Genomic DNA, 17755 nt, shown 5'->3' with positions numbered 1-17755 from the left:
ATTTCCTGTGTTCCCTTTGATAATCAAATGGCAGCTGGCTCTTACTTTGATAACAACATGACTGTGCTGCAATCTGGTGCTGTGTAATGTCTTTGGGATGCTTGTGGAAATTGCTGTGCTTGGAAATCCAGCTATGGAAGGCTTTGTTGAAAGTGGGATCAGTCATTCTGTTCTGCTGCAGTGCAGTTAGCCTGAAACATCTCCTCCTGCCTGCTGCAAGGGACAAAGAGGTGGTTCTATAGGCAAAAGTAAAGGTTTCGCTGCTGAGGGCTCAAGCTCAGCCCCCAGCATCTTTTCCACTCCATTAGAGCTTGAGAAGGGCCTGATGTTCATCTCAGCTTGTTCTTCTGATGCTCAGAAACCTCTTCTGTTGTCCATTCTACATTTCCTGATCTCCCTTTTGTTTCTCTGTCAGCTTAGACTGAAATATCCTTTAGCTGAAGTGGTTGAGTTTTCCTTGCTATATATGTTTGTGCACTTGAAGAGATGAGTTCTCTCCTCTTTGGCCTTTTTTTGATTAGCCTAAAGAAAGCAATCATCCATTTTTTTACTCTTGCTGTTGGGCAGCACTTTGATGTTTTCCAGTTTAGATTGGTTTCAAGCACAGGTAATACTAAAATGCTAATAAACATTTTTAATAATAATGTGGTCTCCAAGATGGGGTTTCCTCAATGCCCTGAGCTGTAGTAGTGATTCTCTCCTGCCTTTATTGGAATCCTAGGTAGCTAATTATATTTTTTAAAGTCTTTCCACATTTTTTAGCATGATAGCACAAGTTAAAGGATAGCTAGAAAAGTTTTTGAATTCTTCTTTTTCTATTTGTACTCAGCTTATGGCAGAAGTTCTTGAATATGTAGTTTGTGCATTCTTGATTAGTTTATGCATTCTTGATTTCTCCCTTCCCACTGTGAATTTTCCTATCTAGAACTGAATTTCAGCTGTTACTGAGTTCTTTGGTGTTCAGGATGTCACACAGTTGGGTGTGAGCTGCCAGATGTTCCTCTAGGTTCCACCTCCCATGAGAAATTTTAATAAAAATCATCAGCCTGAGGACATACTCTTCAGAAACTAGCCTGGAAATCTTCCTATAGCCTCACTGCCTTGCTTTCTTCATGAAATGTCATAAAACATGTCTGGGAAAAACCTACAAAGGTCCAGCATATTCCTCCACAGCAGGCCAAACAACAGCCATCATATTTGCTTGTCAGATTTATGTCCATTGCTGTCATCTTTTTAAGGAACACCCTAATTCTGTTCGTGCTTCTTTTAGTGCTTTGCTGTCTTGATTATTGCTTTGTTTGTGATTTTCTTTCAGCTGATTCATCTTACCATGAAATCATCATACTGACTCAGTTTTATCCATGTAATGAAATATTTTCTTCCTTAACATTATCTCAAATGCTTTATTAAAATACATATAATAATGGAATTCATATTTAGACTGGACATAAGGAAGCATTTATTTACCAAGAGAGTGGTTAAACATGGGGTAGTCTTCCTGGAGAGGTGGTTGGTACCATTAAATGTTGGTTTTTGGGGTTTTTTTACCTCTGTTAAGGTTGGGATTGAAAGTGCTCAAGATGGTATTTTGTGCTCAGACTCAAGTATTTATTATTTCTTATCTATATCAGTCTTACAAGTTGTGAGTTCTACAGCATTCTACTAACAAGCTACAAAATGGCTAACTATCTTTTTTTATAAGGTCTTTTAAGGCTAAACTATCTAATTAAGAAATGACACCTAAATTATTTTCACCTTTAACTCAATAACTTACCACCTGAAGTCTGCAATGCAGGCTTTTCTAACTAATTACAAAATAGTACCCAAACCCATGAAGAAGGTGGAGAAGAACAACTAGCCACTGTCTTAAAACTTCTATCTTGCTTTTTATGTATTGCTATATTCTAAAACTTTAAGTTTTCTACCTTGTGATATTACACACTTTTATTCAAACTACACACCCATAATCCCAGTGCTATCAATCAATTTTGGAAGCTTTCTCCATGGCTTCAGGTCAAATACATTTTTCTCTTGTGGGTCTGTGCCTTTTAGCACAGGAAGTTTAAAATTCTCAGCATCCAGGGTTCTAACAGTTGGTATCCCAAACCTGTCAGTGTTTCAGGGGCATTTGGACAATGCCTTTAACAACAAATTCCAGTTTTTGGTCAGCCCTGAACTGGTCAGGCAGTTGGACTAGATGATGACTGTAGTTCCTTCCAGCTGAAATAGTCTGTTCTGTTCTATACATAATGATTTCCCAATTTAATAATTTTAATGCTTAATTCACTGCTTTTAATTAATTTTGTCCTGGTGCAGCTTCCTGGAGGAGTTCGATCCATGGAAGCAGCAGCTGTTGCTGTTGTGTGATAAGCTGCCTTTCCCTCTCTTCCTCAGCTCTCTCTGGGGCTCCTGGGAAGGCAGGAATTCTGCACAGAGATTACAACTGTGGTTATGATTTTTCTTCCCCTCAGGAGGCTCCTGTGCCTACTCCAGTGCCAACACCCCAGGCCACACCACCACCAACACCACCTTCAGAAAAAGAACTGCCTCAGGTGAAAACTCCAGATTCATCTCCATCTCCTCCAGAGATGAGTGAGGATGTTCATGGACATGAAAAAATTAAAGAAACAGGTATTGAAAATAATAATTGAAGTTTAGAAGTAGCAAATATGCTTTAATCTACTGCCTTTAATTTTCTTCTTCAAAGAAATGTTATCTCTCAAGATAAATATTCTTGAGGCTATAATTCAAGTGGCAACTCATGTTCTACAAAAATTTATGGACTAATTTATATAGAAAGCAAACATCTTTTATTTGGTAACAGTTCTATTTTCAAAATTAATGCACATTTCTATGGTCTGTGTGATTTCCACCCCTCCCAACCCCTCCACAATTTCTCACATCAGAAAAAATAGATGTCTTTTGCTCCTTCCTGTGCTTGTAATGTTAATTTAATCAAATGTACACTCTTCAAGTAAAGCAGCTTGATTTTTTTAAAATGCAGAGCAGCCTCCCTTGAGGAAGAAATTGAGGTTTTATTCTTTCTTCTTCAGGTGCCAGCACTGTACTTAAAAGAAGCAATTCTTAATCTAGTCTTTATAACTATCAAAAGGTATCACAAAAACTGCAAGTGCTTGGTAGAACTGACTCTCTCTGTCTGAGATACACTTCCTGCTTTCCTTTCTGATCTGAAATTTGGCTTCCCACGTGCAGGAGTTGAGATTGCAGCTGTCCTGGGCCGTGTTGTCACCCCTGTGGTCACCCCTGTGGTCACCCCTGTCACCACACCTCCCCTAGTAGCCACACCGAGCCCTCCTGTCTCAGAATGGGATTCCCAGGCTGAAAAAAGGGAAAGTCCAAAGCTTCCAAACCCGTGGGATGGTGCAGAACTTCCTCTGGAAGAAGAGAACCCCAGTCCTGTCCCTGAAGAACCATTCTGTCCTAAGACTGTGTGAGTTCAACAGGCTGCACAATTTTCTTGTTTCTTAAAAACTGAAATATGTATATTCTTTCTACAGATATGCCCAAAAAGTCAGAAAGAAATGCTTAATGTATACATCAGGAGGCATTTGAGATAAGGCAGGATTGGGTTTTCATTTTTTTCATTGCTTGAAGGGCAGTTTAGAGAAAAATATGAAATCAGGGCCTTTCTCAGGATTTATCAGCCCTTATTCATTACCCTGCTGAACACTGTACTTAGTAAACTTGTATTGCTACACCTGCCAGTAACACATAGAGTGAAAATGAAATATTGTGTTATTAGCATTTAAATTTTTGTGTTACCTCCTTGGGAATACACATGGTAATTTTTAGTTAGAACCAGAAACTCACAGATAACATTATTTAACCATGTTAACTGTTGAACTATCCTGTAAAATGCTTTGCTCTCACATTAGAAAAAATAGTTCAAAATCAGTTTCTTTTCAGAATTAGTTCTTTTCAGTAAAGAACTAGAATTAGTTCTTTTCAGTGTAGAATTCAGGTGTTGGTCTGCACTGAGTGTGTCTTGGTGTATTCACAGTGCGCGTTCTGTCCTTGCAGGGAGATGTCAGTGGCCAACGATGAGGAGCCAGAGGCCTTGCTTTTCCCATCTCAGCAGCTGCCAGGGAGGCTCAGTGAGCCCCTGCCCTGCCCTGCCCAGGTGCCATCACCTGTGCCCACGGTGAGCTCGGGGGTGTCCACCCAGGAGAGCAGCCTCACCCCCACAGGCACTGAGACCACGGACAGACCCCTCTCAGAAGGAGAGGTGCTCTTCCCCTATGGACAGCCACTGCCTGCAGCAGGTAATCAACTGTGGAAATCAGAATTTGAATTACTTCTTATTCTTATAAAGCTGCAAGCATTAACTTGCAGTTTGTGAAGATTAACAAGGCCTTGTTGTTCTTTTTCCTGTCGCTGAACAAAATGCTGGTGTTTATTAAAGAAAAAAGATTCAATCTGCTCTTTTGTCATGAGATCAACTTGGAAAATAATTGGGACTTGTCTTGCTTAAGTACCATGTGGTACTACTACATGTTATTGTGAAAGTGTAAGAAATAGGAAAAGAAATATGAAAATATGTCTTCATAATAGACATCCAGCAGCAGGAATTTCCAAATCTACTATAGCACAGTGTTGCACTTAAAGAATGTGGCTTGGGTTTCCTGTCATGTAACTTGAATGTTTTTAAGAGTTGTAACATAAAATATTTTTCAGCCTTAGCAGAAGGAGGATTATCTTTTCCAAACCTTGCCGAGAGCTTATCCAGTACTCTCCGAGATGCCAATGAAATGGTAAGGAACTCTTTCACAAAGAATCACAGATAATGTGGGTTCCACCTTGGGCATCCTGCTGAATTGGATCTGCTTTAAACATTTTCACTCATCAGCTTTTTTAATTCACACTTTTAAACTGCATACTCACAAGGAGTGTTAGAATTTCAGAACACCAAAGGAAAAAAAAAACCCACAGTGTACAAACTAATTCATGATTTTTAAAAGTTGGATAATTCATACACTTCTGTAGGTGAAACATAGCTATTATGCACTTTCATTTCTTTATTGTTTCTAGTTTTAAGGCATTTTAAACAGAATAGAACATTGCTATGCTCTGAGCTGTTGCAGCTTTGAGCCATCTTTTAATTGCTTGCATGATTAAATTATTAAAGTGGGTTAGCTGAGGCTGGAGTTAGTTAAAGCTGCTTAAAACATCAGAATAGTTTCTTACCCAATGTCTGCTGTAGTCCATGGTTCTGGAAGCCTCCCAAGTCAAGATATTCTCCATTCCCTTTCTCTTTTGCTATTCCTCAAATGCCTGGACTTTCCCTCTCTGAATTTGTGTAAAACCTCTTGGTAAGATGTAGCTGTGACATAAATTATAGGAGACATGATGGAGAAGAGAAAGCTCTGAAGGGACCTTACCAATGTATAAATAAGTGGTGGAAAGAAGTAATGAGGAAAGAGCCAGTGAGAAACAAGAGGCAGTGGACACAGGATTGAATTCAGGAAATTTGGTTTAAACATTAAAATTGTTTTTACTGTGGAGTGGCCCAAGGGCTGTCTTGGGCAGCTGGGCTGGGCTAGACATCCTCCAGAGGTCACTTCCAAGCTCTACAAGGCAATTTTAATGTTCTGGAGCAGGAGTCCCCTTCTCCTGGCCTGTCCTTCCTACCCAGAGCTGCCCATGAGCATCCATGATTCCATTCCAGTCATAGCATCAGAGAACATCCTCAGCTGGAAGGCACCCACAGGAATGATCAAGTCCCAGCTCCTGGCTCTGCACAGAACCCCCCCAAAGCAAAGCATCCACCACAGTTGTGAGACTGCCCTGGACTGGCAGAACTTCAGGTGCCTTCTCTGTCAGCCACACTTCTCCCCTAAACTCTGGGCTTAAAACTCTGATAACAGGTGAACCTAAATTAAAGTTCTCTTCATCAAAGGAACATTTGCCTGCTGAGATGTTCTTCCCTCTCTTTGTCAGCTGGATTGGAACTCCTAGTATTTCTTCTCCTTCTAGTATTTCTCCATCCTCAATCCAGGTTGTTTGGTTGAGGAAGGCAATTCCTTGCTGATGAGAGCAGCTCTGCAGCCAGATTGTTGCTAGCAAAGGATGTGTGAGGATTTAACTGTTTGCCTGATCTTTGGAGGCCTGAAGGGCCTTGTTCCTCTTTAAGTATTGCAGTCTTTTGTATCAAATAAGGAATGTGCATGTCTGTGGGTAAAAGAAAACAGTGTGTCATCTGTTTGCTTATTTTTAAATGCTTGAATTTTCATGACATAATTTTTCAGTGTGGAAACTTACTGTTAAAAAAAGCTTAGTTGTGAACTAAAGTAAGAATGATTCAAATTCATACCAAAAACCAGTTTTGGAGCATGTATTATGTGGATTTTTCTGTTTGTTTCTTTGTTCTAGGATTATGATCCTCCAAGTGAAGGGCAGGTGGTGAGGAGAATGGGTAAAGGCTGTCACAGGGATCCTGTCCTGGCTCTTTTAACCAAGTTAAATCAAGCACCTGTTTTTGTACAAGAAAGAATAGAGCACTTGGAGGTAACTCACAGTCCTTGGCTTTCCAGTACAGTAGTTTTGAAGTGATTTTTTCCTGCTCATAAAATATCCCAAATTTATCCTTCCTGTTGGCTGTAGAACAGCTTCATACACTTCATTCCCTGCTGCAAGTGATCCCACTTCTGTTGGCTTCATTCTTGTGTAAAACTCTAAGAAACACTGAAGTCTCAGTGTTATAAACAAGCAGTACATCATATGTACCTCGTTTTCCAGGTGTGTGACTGTCCCCTTGTCCCAGGTTTGTCCTGTCACTGGGAGTACCAGGGAATTTTCTGTCATTTCAGCAATACAGGTGGAATGCTCAACAATACAAATACACTGCATGTAACAGCCACAGGAGTTTTAGGGAGCTATGAAGAGCAACTCAGCAAGTGTTTACATGTACTTTGCACATGCTGTTGATACTGATCTTGGAACAAAACCTCAAAAATTCCTATTCAGTTGGCAGAAAAAAGAGACTCACAGAAAAATGAAATTATCTGCATCACAATTTTTTGTCACACATCTGAGTTATTTCTGTGTTGGAAAATAGCAGTTTGGCCTGGGTGTTCATTCTAACTGACATAGCTGGAGGAATGCTTGAGGGAAATGAACTTTGAATGCTGCAGCAATGGTTCATGAACACATTTATTTATAGCAGATCTTGCTTTTTTGTGATGCTACTGATGCATATGCAGTTTCTTCCTTCTGTCTTGGTCAGTTTAGTCAAAATAATTACCAACTTGAGTCACCTCCTTGGCTGTTCCTTTGTCTTTCTTTATTTTGCTAATGAGCTCTGGTGGCTGGACTTGGTGAAAAGCTTTCTCCAGTGTTAACTCCCAAGTCTGCCTGTAATTGCAGTGCCATTTTCTCATCAGCACTGCCAGTTACAAATGCAGCTCTGCTTTGCTTTTTCCCTTTCTCACAGTGACAGACCACTCAGTCTGTCCATCCAAGACATTCATAAACTCCCCTTCTCCTTCAGAGGAGAATCAACATTCTCCTGGATGTTCCCTATATGGCCTTAGAGTGATACTGTGCACACGTGTGTGTGTGTGTGTGTATTCCACCTGTTTTCTGACATGGAAGCAAGCTGGGTTTAACTTACAGCTTTAAAAGTCAGGATCCAGGGGACCATCCCTATTTTTAGTGCCCTCCAAACCCACTTGAAAATTGAATCTTTTATCTGACATGCAGTACAGAGAGTCGATAGCTTTTAGATGCTGCCAATGTTTCAAGGTCAGGCAGTCAACAGTGGCCAAATCTATAATATCAAAGGCTTCATGTGCTAAAAATGTAGCTTGAGTTCTGATCATGTAGAGATACCACTAACAGAATAAATGATGTTTTGCTGCAAGTGTTTCTTTTCTGTCCTTCTGATAAATGTAGATCTTCATTTCAAACCCAGATGATATCTCCATGGCTTGTTTTCTTCATCCAATGCAAATAGAATAAACTTAAGTTTAGAAAAGCTTTCATGGTTAATGTAATTAGAAAAAAATACCTGGGTTTGGAAGACTTACACTGGGTTTTTATATGTGCTGTGGTTTTGGTGCTCTCTGCAGGATTCTGATGGCAGCATTGGGGAGCTCAGTGAAGGTCAGAGGCCAAGGCTGTCCAGAGTACAGGAGAGAATCCTGATGGGAAATTCCATTTTTATGGAGCATCCAGCTGCTCAGAGCTTTGGGAACAGACCACGCCAGGGGCTCCGTTCTGCATCTCCAGGGCAGCTTGCCCAAATTGGAGGTACAGTTAGATTCTTATTTCTTCTCTATGATATTCATGTGCATTCTGAGGATTTTCCATAACAGAATCTGAAATAATTTCAATCCATACATTCAAAATCCAATATTTACAGGCAATTCCTACAATGAAATTATTAGTGTTCCTCTTTCAAGAACTGGATTTAATTCGAGCCTTGTCTTCACTCTTCTTAGCAATTTCCTACAATTGGAATAAAAATCATGGCAAATACCATTTGCCTATACAAAAGTTAACTTGTAAAGTGTGTATCTTATTCTTTTAAGTCAAATTCAGTTCTGAGTAACAGATGGAGGCAGTTTCCATTGCACAGGTGTTAGCACCAGCACTTCAAGCTGCTTCTCTGTGTCCCCTTGCTCAGCACTGCTCCTCTTTGCTGTTATCACTCCATCATGGTGATTCTGCAGTGCCTCATAAATGGCAGTATATTTTAGGTTTATATATTCCTCTAATGATATTGAAATTGATTTTTTCACAGATGGATAGCACACACATCTTGTACAAAGCAGGGAGTTACTGTTGGTAAAGCAGGGAAATTTATTTTATTTCCGTTGAAAGTAGTGCTGAAAGCAGTGGTCCATCCTTCCTCCTCCTTATTTTTTATCCCTGGTTCTCTGTTGTTACCTGAAAATGTGATTCTATAATTGTTTAATGTAGCTGCTGCAAGCATGTTAAAAGTCTTTATTTTGTTGACTGTGGTTTTAAATATGTTTAAACTAAACTGAAATAATTACTGAGCTGTTGCAACACAAACGTGGTTGCACTGATTCATCAAAAGTTGTGTAAATTAAAGTGATCAAACAGCTGCTTTTCTGTCCTTTTAATTTTCACATTTATGAATTTGACAAGAGACGCTTATCTCACATTATTAACCCTTGACCAGTAGGAAGTGCATTGAAATTAAATGTGTTTAACACATGGCAAAAACAATCTTGGAGAAAATAAAATATTTGCTTGGTTTTAAAGTGATTAACATTTGAACTGGTCACACAGAGAATAACCTTTTAAACCAGCTGTGACCTAACATTTTGGACAACTACACCAGCGTCAGCCTTGAAAATATATTCTGGTACTTTATACATTATCAAACTTTTCCTTTAAAGTAGTTTGTTGAAGGTTGTTTGAAAATAGGTTGCATGAGATTTCGAGATAAGGGATTTCTGTGAGTCACTTGTCTGACTCTGTGTTGGTAGAGGTCAGTCAGCACGAAGGACACTGATGCAGCAATAAATCAGTGATCAGATCATCTGCAGATAGTGCAGGACAAGGGGAATGGTTTTAACTAAAGAGGAGACATTTAGACTAAATGTGGTGAAGAAATTCTTCCCTGTGGGGGTGGGGAGGCCCTGGCACAGAGAAGCTGTGGCTGCCCCTGGATCCCTGGAAGTCTTCCAGGCCAGGATGGACAGGGCTTGGAGCAGCCTGGGATGGTGAAAGGTGTCCCTGCCATGGCAGGGGGTGAACAGGATGAGGTTTAAGGTCCCTTCCAGCACAAACCATTCTGGGATTCTGGGATTTTTCTGGTTCTGTAAGTCTGTAATGGTGCTCAGGACCATGGAGTTGGAAGATGCCTGTTAGTGGCAGAACCTGTCACTATGTCTGTCTGTCCTTCTGCCCTTCTTATCCACACTGTCCATGGCTGTACCTGGCACAACAGGGTTGTATCTCCTTGTATCTTTAAAAATAATTTTGAAAAATTATTTAATTCAATTCACGATGCCCTTTAACTGTCCTGTAAATATCTTAACACTTTTCAAAGCACCTCCTGCATGTGATGATAATCCACCAGCAGTGTTTCTCTACTGATTTTTAAGGTCATCTCTAAATCTTGTAGTGCTGTTTTTAGTCTTTATTGCAGCATATTTTTGAGAGGACATAGACTAACTACCACAGGGCAATGCCCTGTTCTTTTATATAATTTTTATAATCCCAGACTGATTTCTGTTGCGTTCTGATGATTTTTCATTTAGCTTCCCACCCTCCCCACCTCTGAACACAGCACAGTAATTTGTTGCATTGCTAAGGAAACAACATTGTATAAAAGCTTGGATCTGCTTTCCAGACAGGAGTTGTTTTCATATCAAGAAGGAACAGAAATCCTTGTTTCTAAGTCCTTTTGTTACTGAAGTCAACACTGAAAGAAAACAATCTGGTTTTGCAGGGAGGGTCGGGTGAAGGGTGGAAGGGATGATCTGTGATTGTTTCCACTTTCCTTCCAAACCTTTTTTCTCTCTGCACTGGGATGTGATTGCCTGTCCTTCAGTGCAAGTCAACTATTTCCTGACAGCCACAACAGCTACAATGCAGGGCCACCATTTTATTTGGAAATTATTTTCAGGGCTAATACTAAATAATAACACCATGGGTGTTGGAGCTCACATATTTCAGGGTGTGCATCTCTGCACATGAAACCTTGCAGAGGATACTCAGTTCCTCTGGCAGAATGAGTCACCCACAGAGGTGTCTGTGGGAATTTTGGGGATTGTGTGTCTGTGGGTTGTTTTCAGTTTTGTGTCCGTTTGTAGGATGGAGCAGGTGTTGCTCATGTGGGTACATAACAGCATCTTGATGATCAGTCATTTATAAATCCTTTTTCCAATGCTAAAAGTCAGGGATATAAAAACCAACATGCAAATGAAATGTGGCACATGCAGTCTTAAAGTGAACAATAATTACAGTTAATTAAGCAATGATTATAGTTAATTAGGCTTAAAATTCATTCTTTGGCTCTGTATGATAGCAGAAGGCTAAAGTTAGTTCATGAGCTGTCAGTACATTTTTCATAAAGATGTTTTACACACTTGCAGGCTGCAAAACCATGATAAATGTTGGATTAGAGAGCAAATTATCCCTTTAAAAGAGACTATATACAGGTTTCTTTTAGTTCATACAGGAGTGAAACATTTAATGAAGAAGCTTTTCCAATTTCTTTGCAGTAAGTGTGATAAAGCTCATTAAGCATATAATGGTATGATGAACTGTGCAGCTCTGAAGCTTTCTCAGATGCTGCCACATTACAAATCTACAGATTATAAAGCTGATTTATTCTTTCAATTTCCACAGACATGTATTTCTTATTTCATTTTTATCCCCACAAGAGCAATTTAAGGGGTATACAATGAGCCATGTAAGAGGAAATCATTCTCTTTAACATTGCATGTCCCCTTGTTGGAAGTTTGAAAGGCTGCACATTCTGCCATGTGAGTTGACCAGGAGATTATGGCTCCAGCTCATGAAGGAATTTTTTTCTCTCAGCAGAAATTTTTAGAGATGCAGATACAAGTCCTAGTCCAATGCTTTTGGCTGAACTGGAGTCACAGCCAGGTTCAAATCCTGCTCTGCCAGCAGCCCAGCCAGGCTGCAGAATGACACCACTCCCAGAGGATCTGTCCCAGGTGAGCTGAAAAGATCTTTCCTGTGCCTAGTCAGAGAGAGCAAACTGAAACCTGGGAAAATAAACTTTCCTGTTTCACTGTCATGCCTGACATCACAGAACTGGTGCATTAAAGTGCATTCAGCTGAGAAGGGTCAAAGTGCATGTGTGCAGTAAAGGTGACTGTGTTTCCTGTGACAAATCCTTACAAAATCCCTTCTTTAAAGTTCTGACCTTCTTTTTTAGCTTTTCTGCTCTTCCTCACAGCTTCAGTGGTCTCACAGACTCCAGTCCTATACAACATTCATTGGGGCATTCCCATGTTTTAGGGGCACAGTCCTTCAAATGCAGGATGACATCCTGGATATATGGCTGAGGAGGTGAAAATAGGAATACAGAAATTTGGCCTCATGAGCTGTAACCCACTCAGCATTCCAGGAGCTTCATTTGTCCTAGTAGGGGCAGGGCTGGAAAGGCAGTGAGGATTATGAACCTCAGAGCACTTAAAGGCAGAGAACCATCCTATTGATCTCTGCTTCAAACCTAGACAGTTCATTTTTTGCTACTTTATTAGTATGTGCTGTTACCTAGAGATGATGGTTTACTTGCTAACTAATTCAAATAACAAGTGGCAAAAGCTAAAAACAGGGTGGCAGACTGCTCTCTAATATGTGAGGCTTCACAGTGTGTTTGAAAGCATTACATACTTACCATGGTTGCTGTATTCATGGATAAATTCTGTCCTTCCCTGAAGTTTTTTTGTATTTGATGTTTTATTTGTATTAAAAATAATCTAAAGTATCTTGCATTAAACTGCCTTTGGGTCTGTGTTTTTGAGACTTGATGTGTATTGTGCCATTGGTGTCTAAGCAGTTCTTAAATTTGTCACCTGAAGTGATGTGTTGCATCTTCAGAGAAGATTTTTAGTGTTATACCTCTTTTACTTTGAGCTCACCACAACAGACTTTCTTGGAATTACTGTTCACAGGCAAAAGTAATAGGGACAGAGACGGTAACACATGTGCCTTTCACAGAAGATATACAGATAATCATATATTATCTTATCTTTTATCTGTAGGTAGTTATACATTATCTTATCTTTAGAAACTTTTTCTTGCATCTGAACCCTTAGTGTGGCTTCTTTTTTTTCCTGCTGACATGTAAAACTCAACCTCCCTTCAAACCACACAACCAAACCCCAGAACTTTGTGTGGTTTGGTTGGGTTTGGTTTTTTCCTGAATGTGGTTATTCCTGATTTAACTCTACATCACTTTCTCACAGGATAACTTTTTATGAAGTGATCATACTTATAAGTGATTGCCCCATCCAGGAGAGATGATCACTGTGGTTAAGCCATATTCTGTAAGGTCCTCTACTAGATCTTTACATCCTTCCCTGTACCAGGTGATTTGAAAGCTTGTTGTGACAGCAGTTATCTACCCTGTGACAAGGATGAGCTTTCCCCTGCTTTAATTAAGGATGGCATCTGTGTTCAGCTCTGCCATTGGATCTGCCTTGTCACCTGCCTGCAGGAACAGATTTTCTGGTAACATTACACCAGCTAAGAGAGCAGGAGCTACTGAGGCTTTCAGGGTGATTCATTCATTCTATGCAATGTTTAAGGCAGCAATCACTTCAGACTTCTTGAAGGATTTCCTCACAAGTTAGTCACTGACTCTCACATCTTGTTCTTCATCTGCAGACAGTGTTTGCCTTCACTGAAATCAAACTGTATCACCTACGCACAAAGGCAGAAGACAAATCTATTCAGGAGCAAAGTTTGCTGAGAGACCTGAGAAATGCAGGATTTCAGATGCTGTCCTGCTGGGCCTTGGCCTTGGGAGGTGATGGCACAGCCTGGGTGGTTCCTGCAGCCTGAGTGAGCAGGATCCTCGTGCCAGGGAGGTTTGGCAGGGATGTGGAGCTGCCAGATTTGTTTGCTCCCTGGCACTGGTGTGTAGGTCAGGTTTTCACCAGCAGAAAGAGCACTGAATTTTCACCCTGGGCATGAGCAAATGCCTTTTAGTCATGAAGAATGAAGCCTGTGTGGTCACTCAGTCCAAAACAAATGGCTTAAGTAATACAGGAATTTTCTTATCTATCCAAATTCCTTGGCTGCTCCTCCATTTCTGGCATTAGATTTTTTTTTTTTTTTGAGATTTATATATGCTTTTAGCCACTGTTAGACAGAAAGCCAGACTAAATACATCTTTACTTTGATTCCTTCTGTCCATTCTTGTGCAACAATACAGGAATTGACTGTTATTTGTGGCCATTTTGCCCCCATGGTCTTAGCTCTAAGAAGCAAGAGAATGACTTGGAGGAAGCTGAGCTCTTCCTATTCTAAATAAATCATTTTGGTCATGGGAGGGACAGGAACATTGAGGTCATATTTGCATGGCCACACATTCCAGAGATGGTAAATCTAAATAATTTGAAGTCCCAAATGCATTGTTAAAATCTTAGAAAATCACTTGGTTTCAAAATATTTTCATAATATTCCTTTGTAAGTATGGATGTTTTTATACAACCTGCATTTTTCAAGTGGGATTGTCACTTTGGTATTCTCATTAGCTTTCATTTTTAGTATTTCAAAGGACATGGTTTTTAATCTTCAGGAATGCAGAATTGTAGGTTATGAATCTGTGTTATCTCTAAACTTCTGTTTGCAGTTTGGTTCAGTTTAAACTGAGTTTTGCTATATTACAAATCCAGTAGAAAAAAAATCACTTCAGATGGATCCATGAAAACTCTTATGCTGCTGACTTTTAATATTCATATCATATATTGATGTCCTTCAGTCATGTGTCCATGAGAACTTCATGCTCTCAGAAAATAATCTCAACTCTTTCTCATCTTGTCTGCTTTAAATTTGGCTGTTTTAAGAGAAAGCTTAAGTCTTCCAGATAGGCACATAGTGACAGGACAAGGGGCAGTGATCTTAAACTGCCAGAGGGCAGGGTTAGATTAGAGATAAGGAAGGAATTCTTCCCTGTGAGGGTGTAAGGCCCTGGCACATGGTGCCCACAGAAGCTGTGGCTGCCCCATCTCTGGAAGAGTCCAAGACCAGCCTGGATGGGGCTTGGAGCAACCAGTTCTAAAAACATGGCCAAGTAAATAAATTTTAGATTTGGCTTGGGTTTTCCAACCTGTGTGTTGAAATTTTTATATTTCTTTTCTCTTTCATCTTTCCCTTACTAGTCAGGAGGGTAATACCTAGGGAGATATCCTGGGTATTGAAGAAAGCCAGGGAAATTTTATGTTCTTTCCACTACATGCTTTGAGTAAAAATTGAAAGTCTCCTGTGTCTTCAGGTCTAAAGTGGCACTTTTCCATCCATTCCTGCTGCTCCCAGGATGTTTGTCCAGAGGGAATAGCTGTAATAGGCTAATTCAGAGCTGAATTCTCTTGAAGTCAGATGTAGGGAGAACAAGTGCACATGTTTAATGAATCTTTAAAAACTTCTTTGGATGTTTCTTGAAGCTGAATGTAATCTTGCTGTGCTTTGACATCAAAAGTGAGATTTGTAATGTGATTTTAATGCATGATACCTAGGAGGAAAGCCAAGGAGCTGCACACGTTCAGGCTGTGAGACCCCGAGTTATCTTTGTGAGGAGGAAATCTGAGGAGATGCAAGGAGAAGGTAAATCAATTTCAATATACAGAGTTCTCTCAGTAAAGCACATCACTTCTGAATATTGTTGTATACTGACATAACAGTGCTGATCTTTTTAAAATTTGGTTTTCATTGCTCTACAACATTTCCAGACATTTCTGTATGCAGAGTTCATACACATGCACGGAGTTATGGCTGTGTGTGTACACAGTTGTGTTACTGTTGTGGTGCACTGATAGGATTGAAAATACATCCTGGAGAAGAGAAGGCTCCAGGGAGACCTCAGAGTCCCTTCCAGTGCTTAAATGGGCTCCAGGAGATCTGGAGAGGGACTTTGGGCAAGGGATGGAGTGGCAGAGCAGTGGGCAGTGCCTTCACACTGACAGAGGGCAGAGTTAGATGAAATATTGGGAAGAAATTCTCCCCTTTGAGGCTGCTGGGGCCCTGGCACAGGGTGCCCAGAGAAGCTGTGGTTTCCCCATCCCTGGAAGGGTCCAAAGCCAGGTTGGATGGGGCTTGGAGCAACCTGGGATGGTTGAAGGTGTCCCTCCTGCCCATGGCAAGGGGTGGAACTGGATGAGCTTTAAGTTCCCTTCCAACCCAATGCATTCTGTGATTCTATGAAATGTATCTGTATGGAAGTCATGAGAATCTTGGCAATTAAGTATTTATTTAAATTTGGATTTGCCAAGAGCATTGCAATGTTCATTTTCTGTAGTCAACTGAATCTTAATTGCTTTATAGAGTGCTGTTCAGCAAAGGAGATGTTCATAATGTTGTGATGAAGGGAGTGGCTCATATGCTTGATAAAACACAGGAGTGCTGCAGGAGAATTGAAGGATAATGTGAAGTTAAGATCATGCAAATGTGGAAAAAAAAGATATTTTCAATGTTAAAATGACCTGGTTTGAGGTGGGCTTCAAGCTGATGTGTAACAGATGAAGATTTTCTGTTCTGAAGGACACTAAGTATTATCTCTGCTATTTTTGGAGGTTGCTTAACAGTGTTTGTAAAGGTGTTCAGGATGATGAAAGAGAGGGAGAGAATATCTTTTGTTTATTGTAGTTGAAGTCAGTGTGGGAATAGCATAGACTGTGCACATGACTGCCATAGGTAATTGTTTTAGCAGATAAGAAGTTTGTGGAGGTGCTTCAGTGAGATGTGTAGCAGTTTTAATCTTACATTCTAAGAACAAGAATCTAAAAACCTGCCTGTCTACAATATATGCAATTATAATTGCTCCACCCTAGCACTGAGAAATTCTTCCTTCAAGCCCTTTTAAAAATAATTCTTTGAACTTCTTCCATTTAATTTTTTTAAAAACATCTCATCGAATTCTGAGGGAATTATTCTGCTTCAAATATTTATAAGTGGTAAGAAAAGCCCCAGGCCAATGTTATTGGTCGTGGGACTTGGAACCTGATTTCAAAACCGTGGTTTGCATATGAAGAAAGTTATGAATAATGTAAAAATTATCTACGGATAATTAGTGGAAAAGCTTCCAGAGCTGAAGTGGCACAACTTAGAGCAGGTCTGTGTTTACCTGTTTTTACCTCTGCATTTATCTGTACTGTAGGACAAGGAATTTGGGCATGGTCCAGCTGTGTCTGTGAGCTGAAAACGTGTGACCAGGAGATGGCAGTAGTCAATTTTCTTTGAGAGAAAAAAAAAAAGAAAAAAGAAAAAAAGGATAATTTATATACCAGGATAATTGAAATCTCATTCGAAGTATACATATTTAATAAGCCAATAAAAATCTCAGGGATTAGAGAATGGAAACAACTGTCTGTCACTTTTAACCAGAATGTCTCCTCTCTCTAAGCTTCACTACAGAGACCTTAATCAGGCCAAAAGTTGAGGGTAAAAATTAATAAGAAGCATTTGAAAGAAAAAGGAAAGCTTGCAACATGATAAGTGTACGTGGGTTTAAGTAAATACAACATTTTAAAATTAAGCACATCTGTTACTGTAAGTTCAAAGCACCTTGTTTATAAAAGCTTCATGTCAGATGGTTCCTTCCCTGGGAGAGCAGGGGACAAGGAATGCCTGCCTGGAAATGGAGAAGCATTCTGGAGGCAGGACCATTTAGGTACTTTTTCAGAGTTTAAAGGGTAAGTGGTTGGGTTGGTATTAGAGCTTAGGAAATCCAAAGCCCTGGGATGAAGTGTGAATTCACAGTGTTGAGAGAAAAGGAAAATTGTTTTGGACTTCAAGCTGGATGTTGAAAAGCCATTTTTGTATAATTGATAAGTACATGACAAGATTTGATTCATCTTTTGGTGGCCATAAACATATATACACATTAGAGCTTTCTCTTGTTTAAAAATTTCTGTGGTCTGCAGTGAACATGTGTTTTTACTGAAAGAAAGTTGATTGATGGCTTCTAATGAAAGTTGGAGTTCAGGACTGTTACAATATCATGCCTGAAAGGGTAAAGTCTCCTGAAAAGTTACAACTGAAAATCAAGCCTGGATGTATTATT

At 39.9% G+C, this 17755-nt stretch overlaps 1 protein-coding gene across 1 annotated transcript in view; it reads left to right on the top strand.

Moving 5' to 3' along the window:
- KIAA0586 (KIAA0586 ortholog) overlaps nt 1–17755 on the top strand; it is a 69544-nt gene that overhangs the window by 28253 nt on the left and 23536 nt on the right. The window contains exons 23-30 of the mRNA XM_041413605.1: nt 2472–2631; nt 3214–3451; nt 4042–4283; nt 4696–4772; nt 6391–6525; nt 8088–8268; nt 11539–11678; nt 15213–15300. Coding sequence (XP_041269539.1) covers nt 2472–2631; nt 3214–3451; nt 4042–4283; nt 4696–4772; nt 6391–6525; nt 8088–8268; nt 11539–11678; nt 15213–15300 — 1261 coding nt within the window. The remainder of the gene's footprint in view (nt 1–2471; nt 2632–3213; nt 3452–4041; nt 4284–4695; nt 4773–6390; nt 6526–8087; nt 8269–11538; nt 11679–15212; nt 15301–17755) is intronic.

Source organism: Onychostruthus taczanowskii, unplaced genomic scaffold, assembly GCF_017590055.1.
Source record: "Onychostruthus taczanowskii isolate IOZ18803 unplaced genomic scaffold, ASM1759005v1 scaffold103, whole genome shotgun sequence".
Taxonomy (NCBI): Eukaryota; Metazoa; Chordata; class Aves; order Passeriformes; family Passeridae; genus Onychostruthus; species Onychostruthus taczanowskii.
Note: the sequence above shows the minus strand (reverse complement) of the source record. Positions and strands in the feature narration are given on the sequence as shown.